Source organism: Leptonotus elevatus, chromosome 13 (assembly GCF_054856555.1).
Source record: "Leptonotus elevatus isolate MCC_2025b chromosome 13, RoL_Lele_1.0, whole genome shotgun sequence".
Taxonomy (NCBI): Eukaryota; Metazoa; Chordata; class Actinopteri; order Syngnathiformes; family Syngnathidae; genus Leptonotus; species Leptonotus elevatus.
The window spans coordinates 4,035,497-4,052,432 of NC_141251.1; the positions used below are offsets into that span (position 1 = coordinate 4,035,497).

General features: G+C 41.4%; 2 protein-coding genes and 1 long non-coding RNA gene across 4 annotated transcripts; 1 reads left to right on the forward strand and 2 right to left on the reverse strand.

Annotated features, from left to right (window-relative positions):
* Positions 1 to 145: 145 nt before the first annotated feature.
* agt (angiotensinogen) lies at positions 146 to 6,533 on the reverse strand. Its single transcript, XM_086092836.1, has 7 exons — positions 6,399 to 6,533; positions 3,909 to 4,354; positions 2,504 to 2,858; positions 1,514 to 1,638; positions 1,249 to 1,397; positions 732 to 888; positions 146 to 548 (listed from the first exon to the last, which is right to left on the reverse strand). Exons 2-7 carry the CDS (start codon positions 4,323 to 4,325, stop codon positions 369 to 371), a joined length of 1,383 nt encoding a protein of 460 aa, XP_085948962.1. The 5' UTR covers positions 4,326 to 4,354; positions 6,399 to 6,533; the 3' UTR covers positions 146 to 368.
* A 22-nt stretch (positions 6,534 to 6,555) lies between these two features.
* On the reverse strand, positions 6,556 to 9,702 carry LOC147163512 (uncharacterized). The gene is made up of 3 exons (XR_015096859.1): positions 8,982 to 9,702; positions 8,119 to 8,159; positions 6,556 to 6,656 (listed from the first exon to the last, which is right to left on the reverse strand). It is a non-coding gene; the product is annotated as an uncharacterized LOC147163512 (long non-coding RNA).
* Positions 7,976 to 16,136, forward strand: cuzd1.1 (CUB and zona pellucida-like domains 1, tandem duplicate 1). Of its 2 annotated transcripts, none has more exons than XM_086092834.1 (16): positions 7,976 to 8,219; positions 10,298 to 10,396; positions 10,475 to 10,513; positions 10,598 to 10,696; positions 10,771 to 10,809; positions 10,897 to 10,995; positions 11,979 to 12,017; positions 12,099 to 12,197; positions 12,292 to 12,327; positions 12,405 to 12,549; positions 13,360 to 13,583; positions 13,748 to 13,923; positions 13,995 to 14,225; positions 14,307 to 14,470; positions 15,682 to 15,926; positions 16,005 to 16,136. In XM_086092834.1, exons 1-16 carry the CDS (start codon positions 8,063 to 8,065, stop codon positions 16,049 to 16,051), a joined length of 1,938 nt encoding a protein of 645 aa, XP_085948960.1. In that variant the 5' UTR covers positions 7,976 to 8,062; the 3' UTR covers positions 16,052 to 16,136. The 2 variants fall into 2 exon arrangements, with proteins under 2 accessions (XP_085948960.1, XP_085948961.1); XM_086092835.1 differs by lacking the exon at positions 7,976 to 8,219 and adding an exon at positions 9,065 to 9,286.
* The last annotated feature ends 800 nt before the right edge of the window (positions 16,137 to 16,936 follow it).

Sequence of the window (16,936 nt, forward strand, 5' to 3'; positions counted from 1 at the left end):
AATTCTTGTTAAAATATTTTAGTTTTCAATAACCATGAAATAACAAGCAAAAAAAAAAGAGCAATGATGATGACAATACCGAATGAACAATACTGAGCTCTTTAAAAAAAAGAGAAAATAAATAAATAAATAAGCAGAATTCAACTTGAGGAACAAACATTTTATTTTGTCCGTCAAACAAAAATAAAGTATTTCGTTAGAATATACAAAGAAGTGTAACAAGTCGACTGTCCAGCAATTTGCTGTAATATAAAAAAAAAAAAGATTCAAGTTGAAATGAAAACTGAAACAGAAGAATTTCCGTTTTCATAAATACTGATGAGGTGACGCGACGTTTTACGCTGAGGTTCTCGCGTGTTTTGCCACTTTCACAGCGTCGGGTTGGTGATTTTGCCCAGCATGAAGATGGCGCTGGACTCGCCCTCCACCACCGAGAAGAAGAAGGGCCGGTTGAGCGCCACCTTGAGGGCGACGCCCGCCTCTTCCGCCTTGTCCTTGGACTCCGCCTCGCCTTCCTCCGACATCTCCAGTAAAACCTTGTTGAGCGCCTGAACAAACGCAAGAGTTGGGAAAATTGGTTGACATTTTAATACTTGCTAAGAATCATCTATTGGCAACCCCCACCCCACACACCTTCCTTAATTGCTTTCGGGTGCCCCCTAGTGGTCGTGGGGCCCTAAGCAGGCACTTAGTTGCCCTGGCTCCGTTTTCACACCAATCTGTCATCTTACCTTATCAATGGTGAACTGGTTGGTGTTGCCGAGTTGGCTGAATTGGGCCTGCGAGCCCAACAGCTTGTCCTCCACTTCGGTGTCCATGTTGCGCAAAAGCTCACGCAGGTCGTTCGTAGAAGACACCGAGAACTTCGGCAGCGACAGCTCCAACAACCTGCGTTGGCGTCAACACGAGATTTAAACGTCATTTGATTTCATGAGGACGTGAGAAAGCGTCATTCAACGAGATGGATGGATGGATATGTTTATTTATTATTGCTAATATATTGAGCTATCTGGCTATCTAGCTAAGCTGCTAGCCAGATAGCTAGCTAACTAGGTGGATGGGCATAGCTAGCTAGCTAGCGAGCTAGATGGATGGGGATAGCTAGCTAGCGAGCTAGATGGATGGGGATAGCTAGCTAGCGAGCTAGATGGATGGGGATAGCTAGCTAGCTAGATGGATGGGGATAGCTAGCTAGCTAGCTAGCTAGCTAGATGGATATGGATAGATAGATAGATAATACAGACATACCCCTCCTGGAGGCTGTTGCCCCACTCCGACATGACCTGAGCGCGCAGTTTGGCTTCGACGTCGTGTAGGTTGGCGCCCTCGTGTGGCAGCACCAGCAACATGTCAGCGCGCTTACTTAGCGACAGTTTCACCACCGTGCACTTCCTCGCCTACACAGAAACACACACATGGATAATGACGTCTTTGGCTTGTCGGGACTTTTTTTTATTTTTTTATCACGAGCCAGAAGATGAAGCGAAACAGCGGTTACGAGTTATTTGGACACCTTATCATTGAAGTAGCGAAAGAGGCCCGTGCGGGTCATCATGGGCGTCGACACTGTCGTGCTTTCGTCCACATAAAACTCCTGCAAGGACGTCTTGTCCGGTTGGAAGGCCGTCTTCCAGTTGCCTGCACAGTTCAAATTACATTTTTATTTTAACTTCGTTATGAACAAAGCAGGATTCCTTTTTCAATCAGGTTTTCACTACTAATATTGTTCACGCATTTAAACATTCTTTCATCGGCGTCCATTTTCATTTTGGCTATTTGTGGTCCTTATCTGACACAATGAGCAGGGGTCAATTGTACAGTAAACAAACAAGTTTTTTTTTTGTTTTTTTTTTAGAGGGGGTCGGTCATATTTCAAGAAAAAAACTCATACATTTACAAGAAATAAACTCAAAGTTTGCGAGAAAAAACAAAATCAGAAACTTGCGAAATAGCTGACGCTAATGTCGCTTACTTGGATGTTAGTTAGATAGTCATTTTATTAATTGATATCAAATATAGTATATCAAATATCTGAGTTTAATTCTCATAAATTTTTTGTTTTTTTCTCAGAATATTACCCCCGAATATTTTTTTTTTTACATGGTCGTAATTCACCGTTGTAAATCTTCTGATTGGAACGTGGAATATATATATATATATTTTTTTATTAATTTAATTTATTAACTAATAAATTAAATGTACTGATATTAGCTCAGTTAAAATCTTCAAAAATCTGCCAAATATTTTGGTCATTGCTTCTCTATTTTATTTATTTATTTTACACATAAAACATCAGCAGATTTTAAATAATTTTTTTATCGTTTATAATAATAAATACTAAAAGGACAAAGTAATGTTCTGTCTGCACTTTCTGTATACAGGTTCAAAAAAGAAGTTACCAAAACTAAAATAAATAAATTGGCGAACCCATCATGCTTTTATAAAGTTTTATCATTCTTACAAAAAAAAAAAAACTTGAGAGAAAAGACGACGAGTGACAAACCTTTGAAGTTGAAAAAAGAAACAAAGAGAAGATTGGAGCTGACGTTGACCTCTTTAAGGACGTCCTTCACTTTCCCTTCGGACGTCTCGTCCACGAAAGCGTTGATCAGCTCGCGCTGGGCGAAGTCCACGCCTCGGATGAAGGACCGGTCGGAGAAGTCCCGAGTGCCTCGAACCACGTCGGCGGAAAGGTCAACGTGCGGATACGTGAAGAGCCACACCAGAGTTTCGATCTCGTCTTTGGGGCCGTCGTCCACCAGCGAGTTGATGCTGTGCAGGGTCTTCAGGACTTTGTGTCCGTCCACCAGGGACACGCAGTCGTCCCGATCGGTGCCGCTGCTCAGGCCCAAAAGATCCTGGAAGCAGTGGCGTGCGTAGCCAGAACATTTTTATTGGGGTGGCCAGTGTGATTTTATTTAGTAAATAAATAAATAAATACATGAAATATAATAGACAAAAAAAATAAATAATAAAAAAATGATAATAATCATCATAAAAAAATCACGAATACTGTAATTACTAAGGGTGTGCCAAAAAAAAATCAATTCTCATTTAGTACGATTCAGAATCATTTTTAAATGTCCCAAAATCGATTTTATTAAATTATTTTTTACTGTCTTGCCTTTGTCTGTGTGTGCCTTTATTGGGAGCGCTGTTCATGTTGTACACGATTTGGCCACTTAGGGGCAGTGTGGTTCCATGCGTTTTGATATACAGTTAAGTTGTAGCCACATTAGAGAGTAGAAGGAAAACGTCACGATCAAGTTATTCCAATAAAGGTTTTTTTTTTTCAGCGTGGAGACGTTCTTTTGAGGGATAAAAGTGCCGCGAGTCGTCCGCTAATTAGCGTTAGCAAGTCAGACTGGAGTAGATCGTTACAATTCATTGAACATCTATAGATTGAAGCAAAAATCATTGTCAATCAAATCATTTGAAATCAAAAATCGTTGTTAATCGAAAATCCATTCTGAATAGAATCGCAGACCCAAAAATCTGAATCGAATCGTGACCCCTAATAATTACCCCTTGGTTTTGGGGGTGGTCAGAGAGTAGCAAGGGGTGGCCAACGCCACCATGTAGCTCCGCCCCTGCCTGGCAGAAAATTTTATTGGGGTGGCCAGTCTGATTTTGTAAAAAATAAATAAATAAACATAATTTAATATAATAGATAAAAAATAAAATAAGAATATAAAAACAATAATAATAAAATTAATAATAATAACAATAATTATCATCATCACGGATACTACAATTTTCCCTTAGTTAAGGGCGTGGCCAGAGAGTGACAAGGGGAGGCCATGGCCACCCCTGGCCACCATGTAGCTCCGCCCTTGCCTGGAAGAAACCATTTAATTTTCTTTCGAGAACGCGTGCCGGCACCGAGTCCACCCATTTGAGGTCCAAACCTGGAAAGAGCCGGCCGTCTTCTTGGAGGCCCCCAGGAAGAAGGCGACCAAGGACCCGTAGGTGTTGACGGGCGACAGGAGCGTGTTGGCGGCCGGCCGCTTGCCGCTGAGCGCCTGGTACATCCTCAAACCCAACGAGTTGAGCAGCCCGGCCAGCACCGCCGTCCTCTGCGTCGCGTTCTGCTTCTGAGCGTCCCGCTCCGACGGATCGCGCGCGTCCGGCGTCAGGACCGCCATGTCCAGACGCTCCACGGGAAGGGTCCGCGGGGGCTCGTCCGGCGGCGCCGTCTGCGGAGCGTCGCAGCTGATGTTGGCGGCAAAGAGCGTGAAGGGGTGGATGTAGACGCGGTTGGCTCGGCCCCCGGCGAGGAAGCACCACAGCAGCAGGATGGCGAGAGGTGGGCGGAGACTTGGCATTTTGGCCGGGGTCGACTTGGGAATGCTTACTACGGGAGAACGACAGGAAAACTTTCAGAATATAGCGAGTGGGCAAAAGTACAAATCTGAGAGTCATTCATTCATATTGAAGGTTTGTCATTTCCTATGGTTGCCACAAGATGGCGGCAAAGCAGCTGTTTTTCTATTAGACAACGCTATAAGGCCTAAATCAGTGGTTCTCAACCTTTTTTTCAGTGACATCCCTCGGGGAAATATTTTTTCACTAAAGTACCCCTAACGAGTGCAAACGATTTCTAAATTTGAAAAAAAAAAAAGATTTTAAACCGAGTGCTGTGTCATCATTGTCTTTTTTTATATATATATTTTTTTTACTTCGTTACTCTCTTTGTATTTGTGTGGCCTCTTGATCTATTTGGAAATAAAAAGATACAGCTGAAAATTTTTTAAAATAATTATAAATAAAGATTTGTGTACATAAAAATTATTATCAACATTAGTCATCCTGTAAGAAATAATTAACTGAATTTTAAATAAAGTTTTCAAGTGATTGACAGGTGGCATATGACAAGTTGGGTCAAAGCATTCTGGTATGGGGGAAATGCTGGAATATAAAATTCGATTTTTCTAAAATATTTATATATACTTTTGAAATAAAATTTTGCATCTCACGCACCCCCATTTGAGGACCACTGGCCTAAATGAAGCTCCTCCCCTCACGTCTACATCATTAAAACAAAAATATTTTGTATACTTGACAGTGATTTGTACTCAGCAAAGAATCAGTGAATGGATGACTTTTTCAGCAAATGACAAAAAAATATATAATAATAAAAAAATATATTAAAAAAACCACATCGATGAATTTGTGAATTCTGAGCCTTGAAATGTTTTATTTTTTTCTTCCCAACTGAGGGTCCCAATGTGATGACATCTGGCTGGATCTGTTTTTTAGCTTCCCACCCAGAAGAGAAGGCGACGCGTCACGTCTGTGATGGATGGATCCTTCTTTTGTGCCGCTGCCGGCTGAAACGAATGCAGGCATCGCCTTGGCAACGAGGCTCACTTTGACAATGATCATATATACACATTAGCTTTCAAAAATGGATTCATCAATATGGATTCCATTTTCATTTTCAGAGCCTGATAAAAACCATAAATGAATTATATGAATACATATTTTTCCCCCAAAATTCCTCAGAAAATATTTTAAAGGCCTCCATGTTTTTTGTACGTACATGTATTTTTGGGTATCTTGCACTTTTCTTCAAATGTACTGTTCACAGATATTCAAAAGTTATTTCTTACTTTTACAAAAAAAAAAAAGAAGACATATTGCACTTTAAGACAATTTACAACATATACAATTTACATTTACAATTATTGAATTACAGTGATTATAACACGTGTTACTTTTATGAACAAAAACAAACTAAATCATTTGAACAATTTCCGCCTCCGCATAATTTAATTTGGAATTTTATGTTTGTGGAGTTTCATGTGCTTGATATTTAACACGAATTGACGATCCATGAATATATCTCCATTAATCGATATTGGAATGAATTGAATTGGGGGGGAAAAAAATCAAAATCGAATTTAACTTGTGAATCGTACACACAAAGGCATATATCATGTATTCATTGGTAAATAAAAAGTAAGAAAAATAGTCATAACAATGTGATAGATTTAGGGAAAAAATGACATGCATATGCAATGAATGAAGTTCAATTTACTCAAATTGTAAGGAAATGCAAAAAAAAAGAAGAAAAATTCAAAGAACGCTTTGGCTTTTTTGGGGGGGGGGGGAAGTCTACAAAAAGGAGGCAAATGTTGTCGCGCACGTCAAACGAGGACTTTAGCCTGCGTGCTGAGCAAACAGACGGACGGCAGGACATGGCCTTGGTCCCCGATCAATACCGTTCCACATCCACTCGACAACCTCGTGACTTCGTGGCGGCGTCGCGTAAAAGTTTGCATTTTCAAAATAGGCCGCCGCGATAACTGGACAGAGGCAGCAAGTTGCTAAATCTTGCCAAGGTTTCACCCAACATCGACATTTGAAAGCGGAGAGCCGATGAAGCGGATTCTTACCGTGCGCAGGCTGCCGGCGAATGAAGCTGCAGCTGCTCGGCCCCCCCTGACTTTAAAGAAGACCACCGTGCCGGTTACTGATTAACAGCCTGATGGCGATCAATGGCGGCCGGGGCAGGCAGGGCAGAACCCCCCCTCCCCCCCCCTTCCTCCACCTCTGACTTGTTGACTTGATGATGCAAGCGCATCCTGAAAGGCCTCGTCCACAATAGGATGAGGCAGAAGGGTCCATTCAGTGGAACGTTGCGCAGATGTTCACTGGTGACGTGGGAATCGTGTTCCCGACCAAACAGGATGCAAAAACAAACATGAGTCACTGAGTTGGAAGCAAATGGAAAACTACCTTCTAAATCATTCATTGCCATAAATTCATTTAAAAAAAAGAAAGAAAAGATTATTAAAAATTAAGGGAGACAGGTGATTCATTTTTTTAATCGTAATTAATCGCATGACTTCACTAGTTAACTCACGATTAATCACAAATTTTATGTCTGTTCTAAATGTACAATAAAATAAATCTAGGTTTTCATACTCTTGTTAACAAAAGCGGAAAAAAAAAATTGTTAAAATGATTTTTTGACGTTTATATCCGTCACTGGCAGTGAATGAATTAAAAAAAGAAAAAAAGATTATTAAAAATTCGGCGTGACAGGCGATTACGATTTTTAAACGTAACTAATCGCATAACTTCACTAGTTAACTCTAAAAACTGTTCTAAAAGTAAAATTTAAAAAAATCACGATTTTCATACTCTTAACAAAAGTAGAATTTTTATTTTTTTTAAAACAATAGAAATAGTTAAAATTAATTTTTGACGTTTATAGCCGTCAATGGCAGTGAATGAAGTAAAAAATAAAAATAAAAAAAGATTATTAAAAATTCGGGGTGTCAGGCAATTAACATTTTTAATCGTAATTAATTGCATGACTTCACTAGTTAACTCAGGATTAATCACAAATTTTATATCTGTTAGACGTGGATTTTTGCTATTAGCGGGCCAGCACCAATGTTATTCTAATTGGAAACACAACAACTTATGACACAAAAGAAAAAAGAAAAACTATCAAACTACATCTTACATTTATAAAACGAACTAAATCTAACTAGAATTTTTGTAAAAATGTCTTTCGTTTTCATCTTTGTCAATTCATCTCATCCGTGAGGTTTTGGAGTTCGTTTCCAATGTATTTATTTTGACAAATGTCCGTACACAAGAAAGAAGGTCAAACGGTCCTTTGAGAATTGTTGACTTTGCTTTATTACACAATGCTTAGTGACTTTTTTTAGTGTATTTTATCTTGCCCTTGACGAATACCCCATATATATATATATATATATATATATATATATAAATAAAAACTGATTTAAAAAAAACAAAATTCTAAATGAAATGAAAAAGTAACTATAATGAAAACTCCCAACCTATTAAAACCCTGGCCGGCACATATTTTGTCCATATTTAAAATGGCATTTTAACCATACTGTAAATCTGGTTAGTAAGTACGTGACCACCCCCCCCCCCCTCCCCTCCCTCAATAGCTACCCATCCTTGTCTTATGAATAGCAAAAGCTAAAAGGTGGTGGTTAGCGGTTAGCACGTCTGCTTCGCAGCTCTGAAGTTCTGGGTTCGACCCTGGGCTTTTGTCCTCCCACATTGCAACAACATGCACGATTGGCTCATCAAGCCGTTGAGATTATCTCGTGTGAAAGTTGTTCGTACCCTGCGATTGCGTGACGACCAAGTCCAGGCGTGTCCCGCATCTTGCCGAGTCAGCGGAAATCGCCCCCAGATAGCCACCGGACCGAATGAGCACAAACAAGGTTTAGTCAAGACAAATACATTTGTTTATAGATGTGAAAGATTCTGAACTGTCATGAGAAAAGAACAAATGTTTTATTTTTTTATTATTTTTTTAAATCAAGTACATTCGTGAGGGCAGCAGGAAAATAACCTTTACAAACACACACACACTTGTTATACTTTCTCATCATAAATAGAGCATATGATGTATGATGTCATTACTTTTTTTTTATTGGCAGTCAAACAAAGCCTTGAAAAAAAAAAAGACTACAGCTGCCGAGGCTCCATAAATAAATAAAACCTTCATTTCATGTTCATTAATATGTGAGATTTGGTGGGAAAAAGTGATCTTTTAAAAGTAACTAAAACAATATGGCTCGCAATATACAAATAAATACATTTCATATGTTCTAGTCGGCTTTTCCTATTTGTAACTGTTCATAATTCCTTACAGCTTTTTAAAACCCTGCCACAGTTTGGCTTTAGCCTCAGGCGTTAGCAAGCTAGCTCCCTAGCTAGCTCCCATGGGGGCTCGTTTACCTGGTGCTAGCTAGCTAGCTAGCTAGCACCAGTAGCTAAAGACAAACTGTGGCAGGGTATTTACTTTCTGGACTTGGATTTGCCACCTCTGATGGTCAAATGTAACCTTGGCTACATCGGAGCATACCAAAAAAAAAAAAAAAAAACACGTGAGAAAATGTCACAATGTTATCTTCTAATCGACGATAACAAAAAAGAAAATATACTTGCGCTTGCAACAAGGGTGCGGTATAATCACTCACCGTCAATGTGTCAGAGTTGATCAATTGCGTGTGATCAATTGCACTTCCCCAAAAGTTTTTCAAGTCGTTAAAGTAGAAGAGCAAACACCTTAAGGCAAACGTGCGCTGCTTCTTTATGACGGCGCACAAGTGCGAGTTTTCTCATGCCGAACAAGCGCCATGTGACATTTGCATCGTTTATGGCTGCTGAAAGGAGGCGCTTGCTCGATTATATAAATTGTTCTGCGGTTCTGGTCAAGTCGATAACTCAGTCACGATGTGGACCCTCTTGGTTGCTTGCGTCGCCGTCCTGCACGGGTTGCAAGGTATTGTTTGTCCTTTGGGAGTTGCTGTCGACATTTGAGCTGACGGATTTCATACTTTTTTGGGGGTTGTGTTGTTTGTACATAACGTTGACAACGCAACAGTTGGGGATGTTTGATTTTTCACGTAGCATTTCGGGATGGACCGAGCTCAGAGGTCAGAAGCCTCTACTGTCAAAAGAGCCATTTTAGGCCAAATGAATAACCAAAAATCTGTCTGGAGCCACAAAACGTTTGTGTTAGTGTTAGTTGAATGTACTGAGGGGCCAAAAGCTAACATTAATTTCTTCTATTATTATTATTATTATTATTTTCTTTAAAAAAATATTATTATTTTTTTGACTTTTTTACCTTTCTGTCAAATTTCTGACATGTTTGGCAATGTTATGGACATATGGTAATTTTCTGCCTTTATTCTTCCTTTTTTTGGACATTTTATGGCTATTTATTTATTTTTTACATTTTTTCCTGCCTTTTTTGCTATAAATTTTTTTGTGGGCATTTTATGCAAATTTTCTGCTTTTCCTGTTTCTTTTTGGACATTTTATGATCACTTTTTGGACATTTTAATCTACTTTATGCCTCTCTTTTTCTGTTATTTTTTATTTAATCATTAATCCATTTAAATCATATTTTATTGGAAAAAATATATTTGTACAAAAAAATTTTTTTTTGAGATCTACAGGGAGCCACAGGAGAGGGACTAAAGAGCCACATATGGCTCCAGAGCCGCAGGTTGCATACCCCTGACCTAGCCTTTACATTTGAACTTAATTTGACCTTCTGCCCAACCAACTGTGCAAAGTTTCCGGACTTTTGGCACAACTGGCTATTCATTGTAGTGAATGGAAGTGATTACTGACCACAGTGACCACGGTGCCCGCGGCTAGAGTTCTGAGGTTCAGGGTTCGAAAATAATTTCTGGTCACTCCAGTGTGAAGCTTGCATGTTCTTCATTCAGCTCAGCAATTTGCCATTTGTTGGTTCAACTTTTGAAAATCTCCCTTCTCCCAGCATCACCCTCGTGTCTCTGGAACTGCGGCAGGGACCTCGGAAACTGTTCTTGCACCCACTCATGCCGGTACAGTGGCACCTGTTGCCAAGACTACAACTGTGAGTACCAGACAATGCTTTTCGAGACACGGTCCCTGGCAGAAAAGGGTAAATCCATTCTCTCTCTCTCTCTCTCAGATTACTGCCATAACCCGACGACACAACCGTGGATCACAGGTACCCAACAACTAGCTCGGCAAAATCTCTGATCCAGATCAGTTTTCGTGATGAATTGGAACTAAAATGCTGAGATTCCTCCAGCTCAGGCCTCGTGCCGGTACAACTGCGGCTATCACATGGGAAGCTGTTCCTGCACCAGCTCGTGTCGATACTATGGCAACTGTTGCCGAGACTACAACGGTGAGTACCAGACAGTGCTTAAGGACCGGTGTTGTTTCTGACAAAAATTGGTAAAAACCCATTCTCTTTCTCAGATTACTGCAGTAACACGACTCCGGAAACCCAAACCACAGGTACTCCCCTAACTCGTTTGACAAAATCTACGATCCAGATCAAAGTTTTCAAGATAAATGGGAACTAAAATGCTGAGATTCCTCCAGCTCAGAGCTCGTGCCGGTACAACTGCGGCTATCACATGGGAAGCTGTTCCTGCTCCAGCTCGTGCCGGCACTATGGCAATTGCTGCCATGACTACAACTGTAAGTTTTTGACCCGAACCCAGTGACTCCTAACCACTGTGCCGAGGGAGATCATCGTAATATATCCAAGTTCACGAGACTTGAAGTGACGTTTGGCTTTTTGCCTGCCAGGGTTCACCATTCGCATGATATTGTTAGAGTAGACAATATTAAGTATTGTACTCTTTGCGTGTTCAATTAACTGAATGGTGAGATTCTGGTGAAGAAGTCCCTTTGCAAAGGTATTATAATTATCAGAAGCTTCTGATGACAAAAACAAAAACTGAAGCCGTGTTCCATCAGATTGTGTGTCGTCTACTCCGGCACATCATTATTTATTGAAAAGTGGGTGAATACGAAAAGTCTCCTCCCATCAGCCCACAGTACATTTGTTTACAACTCTGTTCCCATGGGTATAAATCAGATTAGAGAAAAACAATAATAATCAGCCTGTGCCTCCCCCTTCCGACCGGCAGAGACCGGCCCCAGACAAAACTCCCCCTAAGATAGCAAATGTAAAAACCCGTTGCCCTTCTTCTGAGAGTGAGACAGATAATACAATTCTATTCATTGAGCCATACTGCTATAACTAAATCCAAAACGGCTAAAATATAAATTGAAACTGAAAAACAATGTTAATAACTTAACAATATGTTTGACATTTGCCTCCCGTGTCTGAAGTCAGCATGTGTTACCCACAAAACATACACTAGCCCTGGATTCGGCTGTGAAACGCTGCCTGAAGCAACCCGAACAACTTCTGACAAATCCAGGTCCAGAAAGTAAAAAACCCTGCCACAGTTTGGCTTTAGCCCCAGGTGCTAGCTAGCTAGCTAGCTAGCTCCCATGGTGCTCGTTTACCTAGCTCGAGAGCTTTTCGCTGCTTGTTTACCTGCCTGGCTAGCTAGCTAGCATCAATGGCAAAAGCCAGACTGCGGTAGGGTTTTGACTTTCTGGACCTGGACTTGCCACCTCATGAAGTGAGTGAAAACTCTTTCTTTCAGATTATTGCGTTAGGACGACTGCACAGCCAATGACCACAGGTATTTCCATTGATATATTTAGGCCAAATCAAGTCGTCAAACCAAATAATTTGGTGATATTCCTCCAATTGTATTGTCCAGCCATGCCTTCGTGTCGCTACAACTGCGGCAGGAACCTGGGTAGCTGTTCCTGCTCCAGTTCGTGCCAGTACTACGGCAGCTGTTGCCCGGACTACTACTGTGAGTTATGATGACGTCCCTAAAAAAAAAAAAAAAAAACGCCATCTTACAAAAAAAAAAGTGCTGACATCTGTTTGTGTGCGTTTTAAAACAGCCCACTGCGACTTCACAACTTACACGCCAACCACAGGTAGCAACTTCTGCGTGAACGTTCGCCTCGAGTAAACACAACAAGCGTCATGAAAAATAAATGTGTTGATCTTTCAGAAGGGCCTTGCGGAGGTTCCATGTTTGGCTCCGGCGCCTTCTCCAGTCCTGGGCACCCTAATTACTACCACGACAACGCCTACTGTGTTTGGCACCTCAGATCTTCGCTCAACCAAAGAGTCTTACTGGATTTCTCATACCTGCAGTACGTGAATATTTGTCTTATATTTGATGGCAAAGCTCGTTGAAAGTTGCGGCAAAAATTCTTCGTAGTTCAACGACCACAAACTACTTGGATCACATATCATTCAAATTGTCTGGGATAGCGATAGGCCTATTATTAGGGTTAGCAGTATGCCGGGGTTAGCATTGGGAGTAGGGTTAGGGACGGTGCTCAGGGCTGGGTTCGGGTTTGAGCAGTGTAACTGTCAGGATTTTGAAGGGCGATGGTACGTTTTTATTTCAGTTAAGGTTCGAGTAGTATTAGGGCGAGAATTCGAGGGGGTTAAGGTTTGAGTAGCATTGAGGTTTGTTAGGCTCAGAGAGATTTCTGGATCGTGGGTTTGGCGATAGTCAAATTGGTGTTTTGAGCAGCGTGGGGTGGAGCAATATTTTGGGCGGGGTTAGAGTTTCAGTGCGGTTAGGATGAGGGGGTTACATTTTTGGGAGCCAGGGTTAGGATTTATGTAGGTTAAGAATTGGGTCGGTTTTAGAATTGAGGAGCTGGATCAGGCTTAGGGGTTCAATCACTCAAATTTGAGACCTGAGCCGTTAGAGATGACACGATTTGATCTCTAACGTCAAGGCCTAGTTTTTGTCATCGTGGGTATTGTTCAAACAATGGAGTGGGAAAGAGGGCGATAACTTGAAAAGGGCACAAGATCGAGATGAGAGAGATCTTGACATTGACCAATGATGGAAAGCTCAGAAAGCTGACAGATGAATCAGTTAAAAAGTTAGTTTATAGAGCAAAACAAATAACGGAATGTTTGCTTGGACGGCTTGTTTGCGGCAGATTGCAGAGCTGCTGCAGCTGTGACTACATTGCGGTCTACGACGGCCCGTCCGAGAACTCGCGCTTTTTGGGAAAAGTGTGCCACGGCAACAACAACAACAACGACAGCTTAAATTTCTTCTACTCGACCTCCAACCACATGACGGTGGTTTTCCGCAGCGACGGGTCGGTGGTCGGGAGAGGATTCCGTGCAGAGTTCACAAGCGCTCTACCTCAGGACTCGGGTAAAATGAAGACTAGAGATGGATCACTGAATTTTGTCCATCCGTAACTAAAAGAGTCGCTATGACTGCTCCTTTTTCGAACCTTAAGGGCTCCTGTAGTTTTTGCTTGTTTTGGACAATGCGTCATTTTTGATCTCGAGTCAACGACGTGGTCTTTAAACCAGGTAAAGTCAACTGCTCGTCGGATGAAATGCGCATTGTGATCGGGCGCAAGTACCTGAACTCGCTGGGCTACGACGGCCACAGTCTCTACCTCAAGGACCAATACTGTCGACCCAAGGTTTTCCCAAAAGAGGTGGTCTTCAATTTCGGCGTCGACAGCTGTGGCACCAGTCGAAAGGTAGACGGAAGATCTGGGCGGGGGCGATCATTAACGACCTGCAATTGAAAGCCGCAAATGAATGTTTTCAGTTTGAGAACGGCCGAGTGGTGTACGCCAACACGGTGCGCGGCTACACGTCGAGCCACGGCGACATCACTCGCAAGGCCAACTTAAAAATCGACGTGGTGTGTCGGATGGATCAATACGCGGTGGCGCAGATTATGTACCTGGCGCAGAATCACGATAACACCAGCATCACGGGCGCGGGAACGTTCAACACTACCATGGACTTCTACTCCAGCAGCAGCTTCTCCTACAAGGCAGACACACTTCAGACTTTTATCGAACCTCAACCACCACTCCAGTTATTAACGTGTTGCCTTGATGTTCCCCTTCACCAGGTGACTGAATTCCCGTACAGGGTTTCCCTCAACCAGGACCTCTACGTCCAGGTGGACCTGAGGGGCAGCGGTGGGAGCCATCTTGATATTTTCATTGATACATGTGTAGCCTCACCATCCGCCTCAGATTTCCAAACCAAAACCTACGACCTGGTCCGCAGCGGGTAAGACCGCCACCAAGCAACTTGCGAGTCCCACGACTTTGCTTGAAAAGGGTTTTTCAATCAAATGTGAAATTTCCGTCCTTTTGCACTCAATGCCCAATGTGGAATCCTATGAAAGAGCCTTGAGGTGATGGGTTAGATCTCATAGATGTGAACAGTAAATGTGGCGAGGTGGAGTCGGCAACGTAAACACTGGTCGGCCATCTTGGGACAGGGGACTGCTGTGGTTCGCTGTGCTGTTCTCTGCGGTAAATTGGATGATTTACTCACTTAAATACTCGGAACTAGCTGAATTCTTGACTTGACTTACAATCGGATGGACTTATATGAACATATATTTGTTTGGGGGCATATTTGTTCGTGTCTGCTCCTCATATTGTGAATTTGGGAGAGTTGAGCAACCTCAGTTAGGCTATTTTTAACTCATTTACTGCCATTGACAACTATAGACGTCAAAAATTCATGTGAACTATTTCTCTTAATTGAACATTTTTTTAATTTAATTTTTTATGAAAACCAATTTTTTTTTTATTGTACATTTATAACAGATATAAAATGTGTGATTAATTGTGAGTCAACTATTGAAGTCATGAGATTAATTACGAATAAACATTTTAATCGTCTGACGCCCCTTATTTTTTTATAATTTTTCTTTAATTAGGGGCGTCAGGCGATTACATTTTTTAAATTGTAATTAATCACGACTTCACGAGTTAACTCACGATTAATCACACATTTTATATCTGTTCTGAATGTACAATAAAAAAAAAATCTAGGTTTTCATACTCTTGTTAGCAAAAGTGCAAAAAAAAAATTCAACTAATAGAAATAGTGAATGAGTTAAAGTCCGTGCTCCATAATGTTGTGAGTGATCGAGCAGCCTTGTCCCAAGATGGCCGCCCTCTGGTTATGTTTCTTCCCGTTGGCTCAAAGAGGGAATGAGCCATCATTTTGTCTTTTTCCTGCTCAAAGCCATAGCTCAAAAATCAAAGCTGCCAAGTTTCACCAACAGGGTCAAATATTCCCAAATTCCCAGTATGCTGCCCCCTGGTGTTTTGGAGTGTAACACAAAGTCTTCCCAAAAGGAAAGTGCCACATTTTCACCGCAGTAAAAGAGCCTGAATCCAAAATGAAACGCCTGCCAACACACCTTTTAACGCGACCACAATGTAGCACAATAATCCTGTCACGTGGTCTGTTTCCCCGCGCAGGTGTCCCATAGACAACACCTATCAGTCATACACGAGTGGCAGCTACCGCTACGCTCGCTTCTCCTTCAAGGCCTTCCAGTTCCTGCGGCGCGCTGAGCAGGTTTACATCCAGTGCAAGGTCCTCGTATGTCAAGACAACGACTGGAACTCCCGTTGCCGCCGCGGCTGCCAGAAGCGCAGGACGAGGGACGCGGGCGCCAAACACAAAAGCCAGACTCTGGTCCTGGGTCCCATCCAGCTTATCGGTGCGTAGCACTCGAGTTTGACGCCGATAAAGGAACACAGCGACGACATTATCCATGCTCGTCTTTTCTTGTCCTTAGACCCTGACAAGGAAGAGACGGCAGCCGCAAAAGAGGATGCAGTTTAACACAATCGTCTCCACTTATCCGAACCATAATCACGAAATAAATGGAAACATACTCACCTTTGATTAAAAGCTGCAAGAAAGACAATCGGTTATTTTTCTTGACATTTACTCAGCAGATGACACTCATCGGAGTTAGAAAAACACTTTTACTTATAAATTATCTCAACAAAATAGCATCCAACAAGGATGAAAGGGTTTTTGACACAAATGAGCCATGAAAAGTGACAACGCAGTGACGACATAAGGCATCGGCAACCTCCTTGTGCCGATAAGACACAAGGAGGGAAGTCGCGACCGGACACACGTCGCTTGGCAACAGACAACCGTAACGGACGCACTGGACAAACTTGCTCGTGTAGGACAATTCAGCGAGGTAAACGCATATCGACAACTTGTGCAATGCTTTCTATCGCAATAATCAATCGCCCAAAAAAATATAATTATATCGTTAAGGCTGGCATTTTAAAAGCAAACATAGCGAAGCGACGTTGAGCCGTAATGCTGCACGCAATTGGAATGTTTAGTGAAGTCAACCCCAAGTATAAATGCTTTTAGATACAGGTTAAAATCTATGTTTATAGTTGTTGTTGTTTTTTTTACCATTCCTTTGACGGAGGTATTTTATGCATTTTTAACTCATTCACTGCCATTGACGGCTATAGACGTCATAAATTCATTTTAACAATTTCTATTAGTTTAACATTTTTTTTCCACTTTTGTTAACAAGTATGAAAACCTAGATTTTTTTTTTGTACATTTAGAACAGATCTAAAATTTGTGATTAATTGAAAGTTGACTATTAAAGTCATGCGATTAATTACAATTAAAAAATGTAATCACCCGACACCCCAAATTTTTAATAATCTTTTCTTTAAAAAAAAAAAT